Genomic DNA, 17016 nt, shown 5'->3' with positions numbered 1-17016 from the left:
TTACTATGCTAAGATTCACTCCCAGTAAACGGCGGCTTAGCGTGTGCAAAGCTGCTAAAAGCAGCTTGCGAGCGAACAACTCGGAATGACCCCCATTGTGCGGTACAGTGAGGGCTAATGAAGCATTCTGTGCCGTCATAAGTGACAGTCTTACTCGATGCTGGCATTTGAACCCGGCACCTGGGCTGGACTCTGGCCGGCTGGCAGTGGAGGTGGTAGGTTGCGGTGTGAACTCCCCACTGGTTACCAAACGGACTTGCTGTTAGAGACGCGGCGGGTCCTAGTGCCTGCCAACTCTTTTATCAAATCTGGCTGACAGAAATAGCAGTAGTGATGCTGCTGTTCTCCTTTTGAAAAAAAGAAGAAGTCAGAAACGACAGAGGGGAAGGGGGGGCACGGGCCCAAGTGCCCCCCCCCCCCCCTTTCCTGGATCCGCCTATGACTACCAAGTAAAGTAGGGTTCACTACTAGCTGAATAAATTCCAATAAATGTATTATTTTATCCAAAATAAAATGACTTGGGTGCTAAGCAGCAGTAGGAGAGTTTGACACAACAGTGCAAACTCTGGGGAACGTTTAACTGTGGTGCTTTTTGGGTTGGCGGTGTTGTGTCTAAATAACAAATAAAGGGTTACAGCAGTGAACTATTGTATTCTGTGTGCATTGGGTTTTGGTTCTTTTACAATATCGACATGTAAACCATGTTTCTATAGCTAGTAGTTTGCTTTATGTGTAGTGAAATGGTGGATGTATTTGGCTAAATTGTACAGTCTCTTTCTAAAAGACATATGCACATACACATCGCCATATACTGACATACACACGCTGACACCTATACATACACACCGACATACACTGACATACACACACAGACACCTATACATACACACCAATATACATACGCTGACACCTGTATATACACACCGACATACACTGACATACACACGCTGGCACCTATACATGCACACTGACATACACTGATATACACACGCTGACACCTGTACATACACACTGACATACACACGCTGACACCTGTACATACACACCGACATACACACACTGACACCTATACATACACTGACAAACACACACTGACACCTGTACATACACACCGACATACACTGATATACACACACTGACACCTGTACACACACACACCGACATACACTGACATACACACACTGACACCTATACATACACACCGACATACACACACTGACACCTGTACATACACACCGACATACACTGACATACACACACTGACACCTGTACATACACACCGACATACACTGACATACACACACTGACACCTGTACAAACACACCGACACACACTGACATACAGACGCTGACACCTGTACATACAAAATGACATACACACGCTGACACAGGATCTAATGCTTATTTCACTATATTGTCTATATTATTTCGTCTGTCTATCTCCCACTGCTTCACTCTCCCATGGCGCCACCCTCTTCTTGTGATCCACTGCTGTCACCCTCACCCTGTCAGTGAGATGATGCAGGGGGGAGATGATGGTGTGCAGGCAGTCGCAGGCAGGAGATGGTGTGCTGAGAGAAGCAGGCTGGAGATGATGGTGTGCTGAGAGACAACGGTGGGGTAAGGTGATAGTGTGCTAAGAGTCTACGCTGGGAGGAAATGATAGTGTGGCTGAGGGACACAGGGGTGAGATGGTATGGCTGGGAGGCAACGCAAGAGGGAGATGGTGTGCGCAGGGAGGAAATTATGGTGTGGCTGAGAGACACAGGGGTGAGATGGTTTGGCTGAGAGGCAACGGATGGGGGAGATGGTGTGGCTGAGTGAAGCAAGGGGGAAATGGTATGGCTGAGAGATGCAGGGGGCAGGATTTGAGTCTGGTTGAACCGCTGTTGTATGATGATGACCTTGTTAATATTCTTACACAAACAGGAATCTTCCAGACAATGTGATATCCTACATGAATTGTGAAAACCGAATTTAGACGCCGTCATCCCAGGGAAGATACATTTCTTAAGATGCATATGGAATGGAAAGGGATGTTTCCAGGCTGACTAGAAACAGGTGGGGAGTCATGTTGACACTCCTCATTTTCAGTGACCATGCCCCTCTCTGAATGTGACCACGCCCATCTTTTTGCTCAAGCCATCGGCACTCACACAAAGTTTCATAGGTGGGGGGGCGCCGTTCACAATCTTGCCCTGGGCGCCGAAGACCCTACCTACGCCTCTGTGTGCTACGTAAGAAACTGTTGTTAATAATAATAATAATATCAATAACAACAATAATAATAATAAATGGTTGCGATGTATAATAGAAGTTAGATTTATTGATCTCTGGTGCTAGAGATAAATAATTCTATATTTCTAATGAGCATAAAATCTCACTATAAGGCAGTGATTCTCAAACTTTTTCGAATAACAGCACCTTAGAGTATCAGAATTTTCTTCACGGCACCCCTAGGAAAAAAAGTTTCTTATTGAGAAATTTAGAAAGAAAAATTAAAGTAAGTAAATTGTGTTTATATGTCATCCTTAAGTTTAATTGTGTGGTAGGGGACAAGATTTGCTTCTGTCAACATATTTTATGATTGACAGCCACCAGCATTGGTTTTACATTGACCATAAATAATTTTAATTGGTCTTGGACCACCAACCCAGGATGCCACGGTACACAGTTTGAGAACCACTGCTATAAGGGATACATTTGAGAGAGATAAAGTAAGGCTTTTGTCATTTTATAGTCTGTGCTAGATTAGTAAAAGCTACAGTAGAATCTGGTTGCTCTGGGCAACTTCACCACTCATCTCTCTCGACAGTTTGCTTCAGCTTCCCTAAGACTGAAATTGTTTAAAGAAAGTAAATAAGGGACAAATGGTAATTTATTGAAATACTACAAAATAATTTGCCCATATTGGTCAGGCTCATATCTGCCAGGATATGCCTTTATTCAAATTCAGTATGATTTACTGGCGGATTGGATGCAGTCTGTCAATATCCCGACAGTGGCATCCTGTCCGCCAGAATGCCGGCAGCAGGGTGAGCACTAAGAGTTCCCTTGTGGGCTTGGTGGCTCGATGCGCTCACCACAGGATGGGTGTGGTATGAGTTGCCGGCGTCCGGGTCCCCGACAACCAGTATATCAGTGCCAGGATCCCGACTGCCGGCTTGCCGACAGAGGGACAAGCGCAAATGAGCCCTTTGCGGGTTCGCTGCGGGCACGGTGGTGCACGACTATCTAGTCTCCCTCCAGGGGGGTCGTGGACCTCCAAGAGGGAGAATAGTTGTTGGTATGCCGGTTGTCGGGATTCCAGCGCCGCTATACTATGCGCTAGGATCCCAACAACCAGTATACTGAATACCACCCACAGGATGTATTCTCAAATGTTAATAACAAAAATAAGCTTTTTAATAAAATGTATTTTATAGCCACAGACCCAGTTTTTCTAGCTCACCAATACACCCTTTCAGACTGTCCTTCAGTACCCTCTATCCTTCAAAAGATCTGTACATTACCATTAATCTCAGTAATAAATTGAAGCAATACATTTCTGAAAGAAATGCCTACCTTTAATAACATACCAGCAGGAATGTTAAACAAGTACAGTGACAGTACAAACAATAATAAACAAATCTGACAATAAAGCAGAAAGGTGCTAGAGGCAAGAGGGAAAAGCTTGCAAGACCTCAGGCTGCCCGAGGGCTGACTGTTGCTTATCAGTGATCTAGCTAAAGTCATACAGTATACTCATTTTGTTAGAAAAAGTCAATTACCCAGCTTACTGCATGTTGTGTACTTGATGCGGTTCTTACCATGTCTTGTTATTCTGTATGCTTTATACTGTATGTTCATATTTAATAAAGTACAGTATTTAAAATGTAAAGACTGTTATTATAATCAAGTTCAATGAGCATGTCATGGCAGAGATCGCTATGTACCAACTTAGGGGCAGTGGTATAATAGATCAACAGTGCCTAGTTAGACAGTCAATAGATAGACACCACAGGCCAAATGTAATAGAGTGAGAGTTTCAGAAAGAGAAAGTCATTTACACTGCAAAACCAGGTTGATCTAGCTGTGTAAATGATTACCACTTTAAAAAAACTGCAAAACCTTACCAAATCTCTCACTTTCTGAAACTCTCACTCTATTACATTTGGCCCCACATGTTAGACAGAAAAGGTCGACAAGGTCAAAAGGTCGACAGGGTCAAAAGCTAGACATGAAAAAGTAGACAGTTCAAAAGGCTGATAGGGACAAAAGATCGACAGGGTCAAAAGGTCGACATGAAAATGGTCAACATAAAAAAAGGTAGACACCATATATTTTTTTCCTTTTCATTTTTGGGGTTTGTGTGGATAGTTTTGTCATCTGGGACCCCCAATAGTAGAAAGGCCTTTGTTCGCCACCAGATTTATAACCAACTCTATGCCGACATGGATAGAGAATATATGAAAACATCCAGAAACATGTAAAGTTAAAAAAACCTGTGTCTACCATTTTTATGTTGACCATTTTCATGTCAACCTTTTGACCCTGTCTACCTTTTGTACTGTCTACCTTTTTTCATGTCGACCTTTTGACCCTGTCGACTTTTGTTGACCTAACGTCTGTCTAACATATGGTGTCTATCTATTGACTGTCTAACTAGACACAGTCTATCAAACGGATACCGTGGGGCATATGTAGTGGGTATTAGGGTAGAATCTGTGGGGCAGATATGGCGGGTGACAGAATAGTGTAAGGGGAAGATGTGGTGTAAAATAGGTTGAGAAAGTATAAGGGGCCGATGTGGTGGATGACGGTAGAGTCTGTGGGGCAGATTTGGCGAGTGACAGGATAGTCTAAGGGGAAGATGCGGTAGGTAACAGGCTGAGATTGTCAAATTAGGATTTTAATTACCTACCGGTAAATCCATTTCTCGTAGTCCGTAGAGAATGCTGGGGTCCACATTAGTACCATGGGGTATAGATGGGTCCACTAGGAGTTTAATAGTGTGGGCTGGCTCCTCCCTCTATGCCCCTCCTACCAGACCCAGTCTAGAAACTGTGCCCGAGGAGACAGACATACTGTACTTCGAGAGAAGGGAATACACAGATAGTGGTGAGATTCACACCAGCTCACACATAACAAGGCAAACCAAGCTAACCTGCTTGAAACAATTCAGCAACAGCTGACCAACAGTACTTAACCAAGTAACAATGATGTACTTAACCAAGTAACAAGGCAGTGCTGAACCAAGTTGCTGAGTTTTCCGGCATGTTGGCCGGATTTGCCTTGTTTTTTATTTTACCCCAGAAGACGAATGCACTGATGAACCGATTCCCGGGTAGGCTTCAAGACATCCTGGACCATTGTTTGTATCACCAACGCTTTCTCCAGTGGTAGAAATACCCTCTGCCCTTCCGTGTCAAGGATCATCCCTAGGAAAGACAATCTCCTTGTTGGCTCCAAATGTGACTTTGGAAGATTCAGGATCCAACCATGATTCCGGAGCAGTCAAGTTGTGAGAACAATGGACTACAACAACTTCTCCATGGATGATGCCTTTATCAGCAGATCGTCCAGATATGGAATGATGTTCACTCCCTGCTTGCGGAGTAGAAGCATCATCTCTGCCATTACTTTGGTGAACACCCTCGGTGCCGTGGATAGGCCGAATGGCAGCACCTGGAACTGATAGTGACAGTCCAACAGTGCAAACCTGAGATAAGCTTCGTGTGGCGGCCAAATAGGAATGTGAAGGTATGCATCCTTGATATCTAAGGATACCAGGAATTCCCACTCCTCCTCGCTCTCAGAGATTCCATCTTGATCTTGACGTCCCTCAAATATGGATTTAACGATTTGAGGTTCAATATTGGTCTGACCGAAGCGTCCGGCTCCAGCACCACAAAAACGTTTGAGTAGTAACCCTTGTTTTCCAGATGAGGCAAAACTGGAACAATGACATTTGCCCTTTCCAATTTTTGAATGGCTTCCTGTAAGATAGCCCTTTCTGTCAGCAAAGCTGGTAAGCCTGATTTGAAAAATCTGTGAGGTGGGAGCTCTTGAAACTCCAATTTGTACCCCTGAGATACAATATCTTGTACCCAGGGGTCCAGGCCTGAGGACGCCCAGACCTGACTGAAATTTCTTAGACGTGCTCCCACCTGCCCGACCTCCAGGCTGGGAGGTCCACCATCATGCTGAGGATTTTGAGGAAACAGAACCCGGCTTCTGTTCCTGGGAACCTGCAAGTGCAGATTTTCTGGATTTTCCCTGACCACCTCTGAAGAAGGTGGAAGGGGACTTGGACTTCTCAACCTTTGTGGTCCGAAAGGACTGCATTGTAGACGCAGAGAAAGATATTTTCAGTGTCGGAGCGGCTGAGGGAAGAAAGGTTGACTTACCCGCGGTTACCGTGGAGATCCACGCATCCAAAGCTTCCCCAAATAGAGCCTGACCTGTGAAGGGTAGGTTCTCCACACTCTTCTTGGATTCCGCATCCGCAGACCATTGGCACAGCCAGAGTCCCCGGCGTGCCGACACAGCCATGGAAGACGTCCGTGCATTTAGATTACCAAGATCCTTCATGCCTCCACCATGAAACCCGCAGAATCCTGTATGTGACATAAAAACATTTCAATGTCACTTCTATCTATAGTATCTAAATCCTCTAGTAACGTGCCTGACCACTTTACTATGGCTTTAGAAATCCATGCACAAGCAATAGTGGGCCTAAGTGCCATGCCTGAAGCAGTGTATATGGATTTGAGCATAGTCTCAATCTTGCGGTCTGCCGTTTTTTTCAAAGCGGTAGACTCAGGGACAGGTTAAACCACCTTTTTAGACAATCTAGAAACAGAAGCGTCTACTATAGGAGGGTTTTCCCATTTTTTCCTATCCTCTTCAAGGAAAGGAAAAGCAACTAGAACTCTCTTTGGGATCTGGAATTTTTTCTCCAGGTTTTCCCAGGATTTTTCAAATAATGCATTTAATTCCCTAGACGCAGGGAAGGGAAGGGAGACTTTCTTATTGTCTGTAAAGTAAGCCTCCTCGACCTGTTCAGGTACCTTGTCAGTAATGTATAAAACGTCCCGAATGGCCTCAATTATTAGCTGCACCCCTTTAGCAAGAGATGCCTCTCCCCGCAGTATATCTCCATCATCGTCACCCATCACAGAGTCGGTATCCGTGTCGACTTGCATTACCTGGGCAAGAGCACGCTTTTATGGGCATATACTATGAGAGTTTGTTGAGGTAGTGGGAGTAGAATACGACAAAACCTCTACAGAGCTTTTTAAAACCTGTGTTTCAGTCTCATAATGAGCTATCCTAGATGAAATTTGGGATATCATATCCTTAATAGAAGCCACCCACTGGGGTTCAGATTCAGAGGGCTGAGACAGTATACTGCATTCCTGAGTACATGGAATAGACTCTTCTGGAGAAGATAGTTACATACTCTGCAGCACAAGATACAGAGTCCTTAGACATGGTAATGTGAGATATATAGCATACACACACACACACACACACACACACACACACACGAAAATGTCAGACACAGTTTACCCCAAGTACCTTCAGAGAAACACAGAGTTAGGGAGCCAACCCACACAGCGCCCCAGCAGACAGTTATAATAAATGCCTGGCGCTGACTGAGTAACCTAAACAGACTACACAGTAATGTGAATAAACACTCTCCCCCCCTTCTATAACCCCCTGGTACCACACAGGATGGCAGGAGTTATGTGGAGGGTCAGCGTCTCTGTAGTGTGATCTGCAGGGAGAAAATGGCGCTGGTGAGTGCTGGATCCGCTCTGAGGAGAAGCTCCGCCCCCTAAGATGGCACGTGTTCCCGCACTTATACAGATTATACTGGACTGAGGTAATGGCGCTAGCAGTAGTACAGATGTCCCTGATAGCAATAGTGACCAGTGTAAGGATGTTTGCGCTGGCCCAGGGCGCCCCTCACAGCGCCGCACACTGTACCTCTGAGCCCTCCGGAGCACAGCATTAGCGCTGCACTCCCACCCTGATTCCGCCATTCTCACCGGCTCCCCGCTTGTCGGCATCCTACTCACCACCAACATCTTCTGGCTCTGTTAGGGGGTGGCGGCAGTGCTGAGGGAGCGAGCGGTCGCCTCGGGGGCTTGCGATCTACACCCTCAGCAGCTCAGTGTCCTGTCAGCGGAGATAGGGGCCATTAACCTCAGAGGGTTGGATCCTACTCCCCCTCTAAGTCCCACGAAGCAGGGAGGATGTTGCCAGCAGCCTCCCTGTACCTAACTCTTTTAAAAAAAAAAACTAAAAAAAAACCTAAAAGAACTCCTAGGAACTCCCCTAGCTGTGACCGGTTCCACCGGGCACATTTTCTAAACTGGGTCTGGTAGGATGGGCATAGAAGGAGGAGCCAGCTCACACTATTAAACTCTTAAAGTGCCCATGGCTCCTAGTGGACCCGTCTATACCCCATGGTACTAATGTGGATGCCAGCATCCTCTAGGACGTAAGAGAAATGGGCAGATGTGGTGGGTACCAGGGTAGAGACTGTGGGGTAGATGTGGTGGATGACAGGGGAGAATCTGTGGGGCAAGTCTGGTCACAACACCCCAGTCTCTTTAATGATCACCTCTCACAGCACCACTATCCTCCCAGGCCTTTAATGATCACCTCTCACAGCAACCCCCCCCCCCCCCCTCAAATGATCACCTCTGACAACCCCCCCCCCCCCAACCCTTTTAATGGTCACCTCTGACAGCACCCCCCCCCCCAAAAGATCACCTTTGACAGCACCACCCCAACCCCTTTATTGAGCTCCTCTCACAGCACAACCCCGCCCCCCCCCCCCCACGCCATTCGCCAATTAATCACATCTCACAACACCTCCCCCCTTTGGGCACTCCTCCCTCATATTCAAAAAAGCTGTCTCAGCTGCAGTGACCGCGTCCATCTGGTCTGCGCACGTGCACTGACCTCAGTGTGCGTGCGGGAACTTACACATTGCGGCCGCATCCAGGAAGGATGCAGCCGCAATGTGATTGACAGCGGCGGCCGTCGGAAGGTGCATCTCCACGTGTTGGGAACGTTTTCAGGGCGGCTGCAGCCACTCAAAAAAAAAAGATGGCCGCTGACCATCGGATCGCAAAGCCAGGGGTCAACCTTAGAGCCGATGCCTCCACATGTGCGGAGATGAGCGCAGACCTGGCTGCGTATGCAGCCATCTGCGTTAATCTCTGAATAAACCCCATAATGCATACAGGCTTAAGGGGGTGGAGCTAGCTGGCTGCTTCCTCCAGGTGCGTTACAGGCAGCACGGATCGGCCAGGGAGCATCTTTCCTGCTGCCTGCCTGTCTCCCTCCCACAGCCAGTCAGCCATGTACGTGTGGGGGCAGCCGGTCTGGGGGGCAGATGTAGTGGCTCTGTGTCTGCCGCTGACTGCAGACACAGGTGAATGGACTGTGCTAGGGAGTGCGATTTGCTGGATCCGCCACCGACCCTAGCACTGTTCAGCCGTCCTGCGGTGGCGTGCAGCTACAGCAGGGGTGGTGGTGGGGGGTGGCTTGGGAAAGGGAGGGTAAATATGGGGACAGCCTGTTTCTCCTCAAAGTCGGGGGCCAATTCTAGTCGGGGGCCTATTTGTGGCCATGTCCTGGAGCTAATAGTTATGATGCGTACGCGCCATACAAGGGGCAACTCTCTGTTATGGGGCTGTGTGTGACTGTATGTAAATATGTAAATGTATATTTATGTATGTGTGTGACTATGTATGTGTCTGTGTATATATATATATATATATGTGTGTGTATGGCCAGTTCCACTTTTTTGTATGTATGTGACCCTTTTGACATAGTTGGACTGTTGGCGATACCTTGAGAAAGGTCCCGGAGAAGGACCGAAACGTTGGTGAGAAATATGATTTGTATCTGGAATGACTGATTTTTCTCAATAAAAACACCTTTTTCTGCAAAATTGTTATTTGTCTGGAGAGTGCTACTATACTGCACTATATATATATATATATACATACATGTGTGTGTGTGTGTGTGTGTGTGTGTGTGTGTGTGACTATGTGTGTGACAGTATATATGTGTATCAGTGTGTGATAGTACGTATGAATGTGTGTGATTGTATGTATATGTATATGTGTGGGCTGCAGTGTCCCACGAGGAGGAAAGTTAGGGAGTCAAGGCTCTCCCCCCGATATTCCCACAAGACCGGGTCCAGCACAGCAGCTGCGCAAGGGATGTACTGTACACACGGTTTCCGACTATAGATCTACACTAAAAAGGTCTACAGTCAATAGGTCTACCACTAATTAGGTCAACAGGGTCAAAAGGGCGACATGTAAAAGATACAGTTCAACAGGTTGATAAGGTTAAAAGCTCGACAGGGTCAAAAAGTCGACATGACAATGGTCGACACACATATGGTAGACACATGGTTTTGGGTTTTTTTTTTCAGATTTTTTAATTTTTTTTCAACTTTGCCATACTTTACCATCACGTGGACTATGATTGGGAATAGTAACCTGTGAAGTGAGCCAGGCAAGGGGGCGCAGTACACTAATGGGGCATGTATGTGGCAGAAAAGTGACAAAACAGCCCCCCCCCCCAAAAAAAAAATAAAAAAAAATTCTGTCTACCTTTTTTTGTGTCGACCATTTCCATGTCGACCTTTTGACCCTGATGACCAGTCCTACTATCTACCTGTTCTATGTCGACCTTTTGACTCTGTTGACCCTGTCAACTTAATGCATGTCTACCATTAGTGGTAGACCTATTGACTGTAGACCATTTTAGTGTAGATCTCATAATCCACACCCCTCTCCACTGTATCTATCTCCAAGCAGAGCTTTGGGGGCCCCAGGGCACCTAAGACTGAGATGCCCTAAAGAGCAACATTTGGGATGCAGGGATCAGGTTATTGCCCACAAGCCTTCAGCGCATACATGAAAAAGGGATGTGGTCACACTTTACGCCCCCATTTTATGATATGCAGGGTGTGTGGAGATTGATAAAGTGGAGAGAGATACCTATGGGGCAGATGTATTAAGCCTTGGAGAGTATATATATATAAATAACCAAGAAGAAATGATGAGGCGGCACTCAGAGTCTTGTAAAACAGCAAAACGTGTAATGGTGCAGATCAACGTTTCGGGGTTTCCTCCTTCGTCAGGATTCCTGACAAAGGGGGAAACCCCGAAACGATGATCTGCACCATTACACGTTTTGCCGTTTTACAAGACTCTGAGTGCCGCCTCATCATTTCTTCTTGGTTCTATGCAAAGGGTTTCTACCCCTGGAGGAGGGCACCTGAGCAAGTCAGCCCCATAGCAGGGGCAGAGCCGAGTGCCGGAGCATAATTTGTGTATATATATATATATATATATATATATATATATATCCACACAATAGGCACGGCACTCCAGGGACTCGTTCCAATGAAGCTTTTATCTAGGTGCTGTTATCATAACAGCACCTAAATAAAAGCTTCATTGGAACGAGTCCCTGGAGTGCCGTGCCTATTGTGTGGATATGCTGAGGAATATTGCACTGGACACCGGGACCAGCTGGTGAGAAGCGTGGAGTGCCGGCTGAATTGTATGCTTATATATATATATATATATATATTAGAGATATGCGGCCGGCACTTTTCGTGGTTTGTGTTTTGGTTTTGGTTCTAGTTCCCCACTCGTGTTTTTGTTTTGGATAGGTTTTGCCAAAACCACCCTTTCATGTTTTGGTTTTGGATCTGGATGATTTTTGAAAAAAAACATAAAAACGTCTTGGGGTAACTTTGATCCTACTGTATTATTAACCTCAATAACATTCATTTCCACTCATTTCCAGTCTATTCTGAACACCTCACTGTCACGAACCGATCACTCACCTCTGGGGTCCGTCCGTTTCCGGCGCGGTTGCTCGCGGTGCTATGCGGACGTGTGGGGACGCAGCGTGGTCAGCGGCAGAGGTGACGCAGGTTCTTGGATCCGGGAGTGCGGGACCAAATGGCCAAAGGCACCGCTGTGTGTCTGCAGTATAGGAGGCAGCCGTGTTGGAGACCAAATGAGCAACTGAGAGCACTTGTGAAACACCTGTGGGTGTTAGCCAATCCCGTGCTTGTGCTGCCTTTAAGTAGGCTGGGATTATGTTACTCTGAGCCAGTGCTTTGTTGTAGTTACTCTGTACCCTAGCTCTGTGCTCTCTCCGTGGTTTTCTGTGTGATTCTAGTGGTCCAGATATCGCCTCCGCTCCCAGAGGTCTGCCTGCAGCCTTCAATGCAAAAGATCCACCAACTCCCTGCTGTGCTGTCAGTCAATCGCTCTCCCAGTGGCAACAAGTGGAATTCCGGAGTCTTGAGAGAGGTTACCCTGTCTGCCTGCTTCAATCATACAGCCTTTGGAAAATTCTACTAAACTCAGGTGCTCGTTTAATCAGCTCTCAGTTTAACTCATTCTTCACCATTCACTCATTCTTCTGCTGCAGTTTCACAGTGCTTCAAGTGTTATCTTCACAATTTGCAAGTATTCTATTCAGTATTGTATTTTCATTGTTGCTGCAATCAAGAACAATTCTTCACAGCCTTCCAGTTTAACCTTTAAGCTTCAGTACAAGTCTCTACAGTTATTAATTTATGTCTGCAATATTAAGTTAGCACTCCTTACAGTTTGGCACCAGTCACTGCTTCATTTGGACAATTCTTCACAAGCCTGTTTAAACTCTGTTGTATGAACATTTCTTCAATGCATCTTTAAGACTGTTCCTGCTTATCATTATACCATTCATTTGCAATATGTCAGTATATATATATATGGTGACTAATAATTGTCATTTAACTCCTTACTGGAATTGTTGCCTTTAATAAATATATGAAACTGAACTTTCTTCGTCCTCCCTGCTTTCATCATACACCAGCAACTACACCTTTGATTGGTCCAGGGTTAACGGATTCACAAAAACACCCGGCCCAGACAGTCACACCTCACAATATTGTTTTTAGGCCAAAAGGTTGCACCGAGGTGGCTGTATGACTAAGCTAAGCGACACAAACAATTGGCCCATCTAGGAGTGGCATTGCAGTGTCAGACAGGATGGCAATAAAAAAAATAGTATCCAAACAGCACATCATGCCAAGAAGTAAAAGAGGTGGAATAAGGTAGCTGTATGACTAAGCTACGTGACACAAGTGTGCGGCACAAACACCTGGCACAGTCCCACTGCACTAATGGTCTATACCGGATGCACGTCTAGCACCAGCATAGTTGTTATGGCTTCAGTAATCAGCTTTGCAACAGGGTATATACAGTATATATACGGCAGTATCAATGGAATTATATGGCAGTACCACTGGACATATACAGCAGTATCACTGGACATATACGCCAGTACCACTGGACATATACGCCAGTACCACTGGAATTATATGGCAGGATCACTGGAATTATACGGCAGGATCACTGGATTTATACGTCAGTACCGCTGGACATATACGGCAGTATCAATGGACATATACGGCAGTACCACTGGACATATACAGCAGCACAGGGACACCACCACTGAACTGATGCAGGACAACACAGCACCACTGCAATGGACTTATACAGCAGCAATGGACATATGGCAGCAGAGGACACCGCCAATGTGACTGGACTGATGCAGCACAAGACACCACCACTGGACTGATGCAGCACAATACAGCACCACTGGACTGGACTTATACAGCAGCACTGGCAGAGCCGGCCCTAACCAATATGATGCCCTAGGCAAGATTTTGGCTGGTGCCCCTTAGCACCACCGCTGGTTCCACCTCTGACCTTGTACCTCTTTCCCAGAACCACCACCCCTCATCCATAGCAGTCCTTATTTTGGTGTTTGTACCCCCTATATTTTAAATAGGAACAGTTTGCACGTTTGGCGCACAGCCCAAAAAGGGGTGTGTTTTTGCTGGCAAGGGGCATGGCCACACAATAGTACCCCCAATTCCAATTACGCCACACAGTACTGCAACTTTATTCACATTTGATCATGCGATAGTGTCCATAATTCATATTACATCCCACAGTAGTATCACTTTACCTTATAAACGTTACTGCTCACAGTAGAGCCCCTTATTCACATTACATCACACTGAATTGCTCCTTATTCACATTACACCACACCCTCTTGCTCTTTATTCACATTAGACGACACAGTAGTGCCCTTTCTATACGCAATGCCACATAGTAGAGCACCTTATACACATAATGCCACACAGTAATGCCCCTTACACATATGAGATACATTATTAATGTCCTTATAAACATAATGCATCTTACACATTATGACAACCTTTATTAATGCCCTTTTACACATAATGTCCCTTACACATATGCTGCACATTATTAATGCCCTTATACACATAATGACACACATAGTGCCCCCTACACATTTGCTGCACATTTTTAGTGCCCCTATACACATAATGACACACATACAGTAGTACCCTGTTACACATATGCTGCACATTATTAATGCCCTTATACACATAATGACACACATAGTGCCCCTTACACATATGTTGCACATTATTAATGCATTTTTACATGACACACATAATACTCCTTACACATATTCCGAACACTACTGCACAACCAACCCACTCACATGCACATAGCACTCACACTGCCACTAACACTGTGCCCTCTGCCTCTGCTTGGATACAGATGTGTCCTCCTAAATCTTGCCTCAATGCTAACGATGGGCACATTTTTTTTTATGAAAATGCATCTTATTTGCATTGCTATGTGGCTAGGATGCACAAGCAGCTTCTGCTGATTAAAATTATATGCGGCATGCCTATATACTGTGTGAGACTGTGGCTGTATCTGCATATGAAATGCTACACACAGAATATAGGCATGCCGCATATCATTTTAATCAGCAGAAGCTGCTGATGCCCCTAGGCACATCAAATGCCCTAGGCAATTGCCTAGTTTGCCTATGCCTATGGCCGGCTCTGAGCACTGGACATATGGCAGCAGAGGATACAACCACTGTGACCGGACAGATGCAGCACAAGACACTACCACTGAGGACGGAGACACGTCCTCTCTCTACACTCTCCAATTCCGGAGTGAAAATGGCGGGGACGCGTGGCTCCTTATATGGAATCCAAACCACAAGAGAATCCGACAGCAGGATGATGACGTTTTGCCTCATTCTGGTTTCAGAGTCAGGCGGGAAAACCTGAGCCTGACTCGGATCTGGGCACGGGTAGTGAAGTCCAGGGGCCTGAACCCGCTCATCTCTAAAGTATATATATTTGTAATCCCATTATAATGAATTTTTTATTAAGTTGGTGGCACAGTGGAGATTGGTTGGGCAGTGGGAGATGCTGTGCGTACGGCTCTCGTCAGCGGCTCAGCTAGAATGGAGCCGCTGCCGGGGAGGGAGCCGCTGCCGAGGAGCAGATGCAATGTTCACATCGTGAACATCACTCGTCGCGGCTCCGTACACACATGCCGTGATGAGCGATGTCACAAGTGACATTGCTCACATTGAGCATGCAGAACCTCTGACCGCCAACCTGCAATCAACAAGCGAGGGTACGAACAATATATCGTTCACAATCTGTATCGGACATAATAATCGTCTAGTGTGTATGGCCTTTTACAGTTTATGAGATAAATGCCTTGAAAGTTTCAGTGTAGGATGCCAACTCCCTGAGGCTGAAACTTCTCCCCAGTGCGCAGCTTGTAATCTGCAGGAAACGAAACTGAAACCACCAGTGACTCTGTGAACAGAAACTAAGCACAGAAGTCTGGTGTGATAATGACAGTAATGCAATGTGACAGGGAGGAACAGACTGTACAAGCCAGCACTGCATCCATATTGTAATTGTAATAAGAAAAACATGCAGGAGTTTGATATGCTATAACTATGTATGCATTATATATACACAATCACTTCCAAGCAAAAACATGATGTAACTGTAATAAGTCTGTACATATACATACATACATACATATATATATATATATATATAGTATAATGGATGTAATTAGTCTGTACACATACATAAAATGGCTGTTATACATCTGTACATATACATACACATAATGGATGTAATAAGTCTGTACAAATACATATAATGGATGTAATAAGTCTGTACAAATACATATAATAGAAGTCTGCACACATACATATAATGGATGTAATAAGTCTGTACAAATACATATAATGGATGTAATAAGTCTGCACACATACATATAATGGATGTAATAAGTCTGTACATATACATATAATGGATGTAATAAGTCTGTACATATACATACGTATAATGGATGTACAGTATATGCCATCTGCAGACACAAAGCAAGCATGAGGGAATGTAATACTTACTACTGGGGCTCCTGAAATGTCTGTGGAGCTGACTGTGGATTTACTTGACGCTGATTAGAGTATGCGGGCTGCTCCTCTCCCATTCCTGTGTTACTATAGTCTCCTCCATCAGAAACTTTGTTTCCACTCTGGTCACTATTTTGGAAAGTTTGCCTATTTGATCCTCTCCCAGCTCCTGGATATTGTCCATACATTCTGCTACCTGACTTCTGCCACTTCACTCTCTGTAGTACTAGTACAGTTCTCTTATCACATCAAGTCTGTCACATTCCTGAGGCCTCTCCCATGAACTGCCCTCTTACATTGTACAAGCCTACTGTACTTCTGTTTTGTGGATAGGAAAGAAACAATATGAGCATTATAACAAATAAAACTAAAGGTGCAGGTTATGTGTCGACCATTTTCATGTGTCGACCATGTGTCCATGTCGACCATGTCAATGTCGACCAATAGTGGTCGACCTAATGACTGTCGACCATAACATGATCGACCATGTGAACGGATACCAGGTTACAGTATGTCATTTTTTTTACCAAATACAATTTTCTGCACATTAGTCATATATAATATGTTTGTTCATGTACATTATATCATAGTTGCCTACCCTCCCTCATTCTGCAGGAGACTCCCTGAAACAGTAGCAATCTCATTC

At 45.3% G+C, this 17016-nt stretch overlaps 1 protein-coding gene and 1 long non-coding RNA gene across 4 annotated transcripts in view; one reads left to right on the top strand and one right to left on the bottom strand.

Moving 5' to 3' along the window:
- Nucleotides 1–3879, top strand: part of LOC135016368 (uncharacterized) — a 52206-nt gene extending 48327 nt beyond the window's left edge. The window contains exon 2 of the long non-coding RNA XR_010214505.1: nucleotides 1929–3879. This is a non-coding gene — a long non-coding RNA (uncharacterized LOC135016368). The remainder of the gene's footprint in view (nucleotides 1–1928) is intronic.
- EPSTI1 (epithelial stromal interaction 1) overlaps nucleotides 1–16619 on the bottom strand; it is a 252994-nt gene extending 236375 nt beyond the window's left edge. For all 3 annotated transcript variants that reach the window (XM_063952858.1, XM_063952859.1, XM_063952860.1), the window contains exon 1: nucleotides 16365–16619. In XM_063952858.1, coding sequence (XP_063808928.1) covers nucleotides 16365–16558 — 194 coding nt within the window. In that variant the 5' untranslated portion in view covers nucleotides 16559–16619. The remainder of the gene's footprint in view (nucleotides 1–16364) is intronic.
- Nucleotides 16620–17016: the final 397 nt, after the last annotated feature.

This window comes from Pseudophryne corroboree, chromosome 2 (assembly GCF_028390025.1).
Source record: "Pseudophryne corroboree isolate aPseCor3 chromosome 2, aPseCor3.hap2, whole genome shotgun sequence".
Lineage (NCBI taxonomy): Eukaryota > Metazoa > Chordata > Amphibia > Anura > Myobatrachidae > Pseudophryne > Pseudophryne corroboree.
Note: the sequence above shows the minus strand (reverse complement) of the source record. Positions and strands in the feature narration are given on the sequence as shown.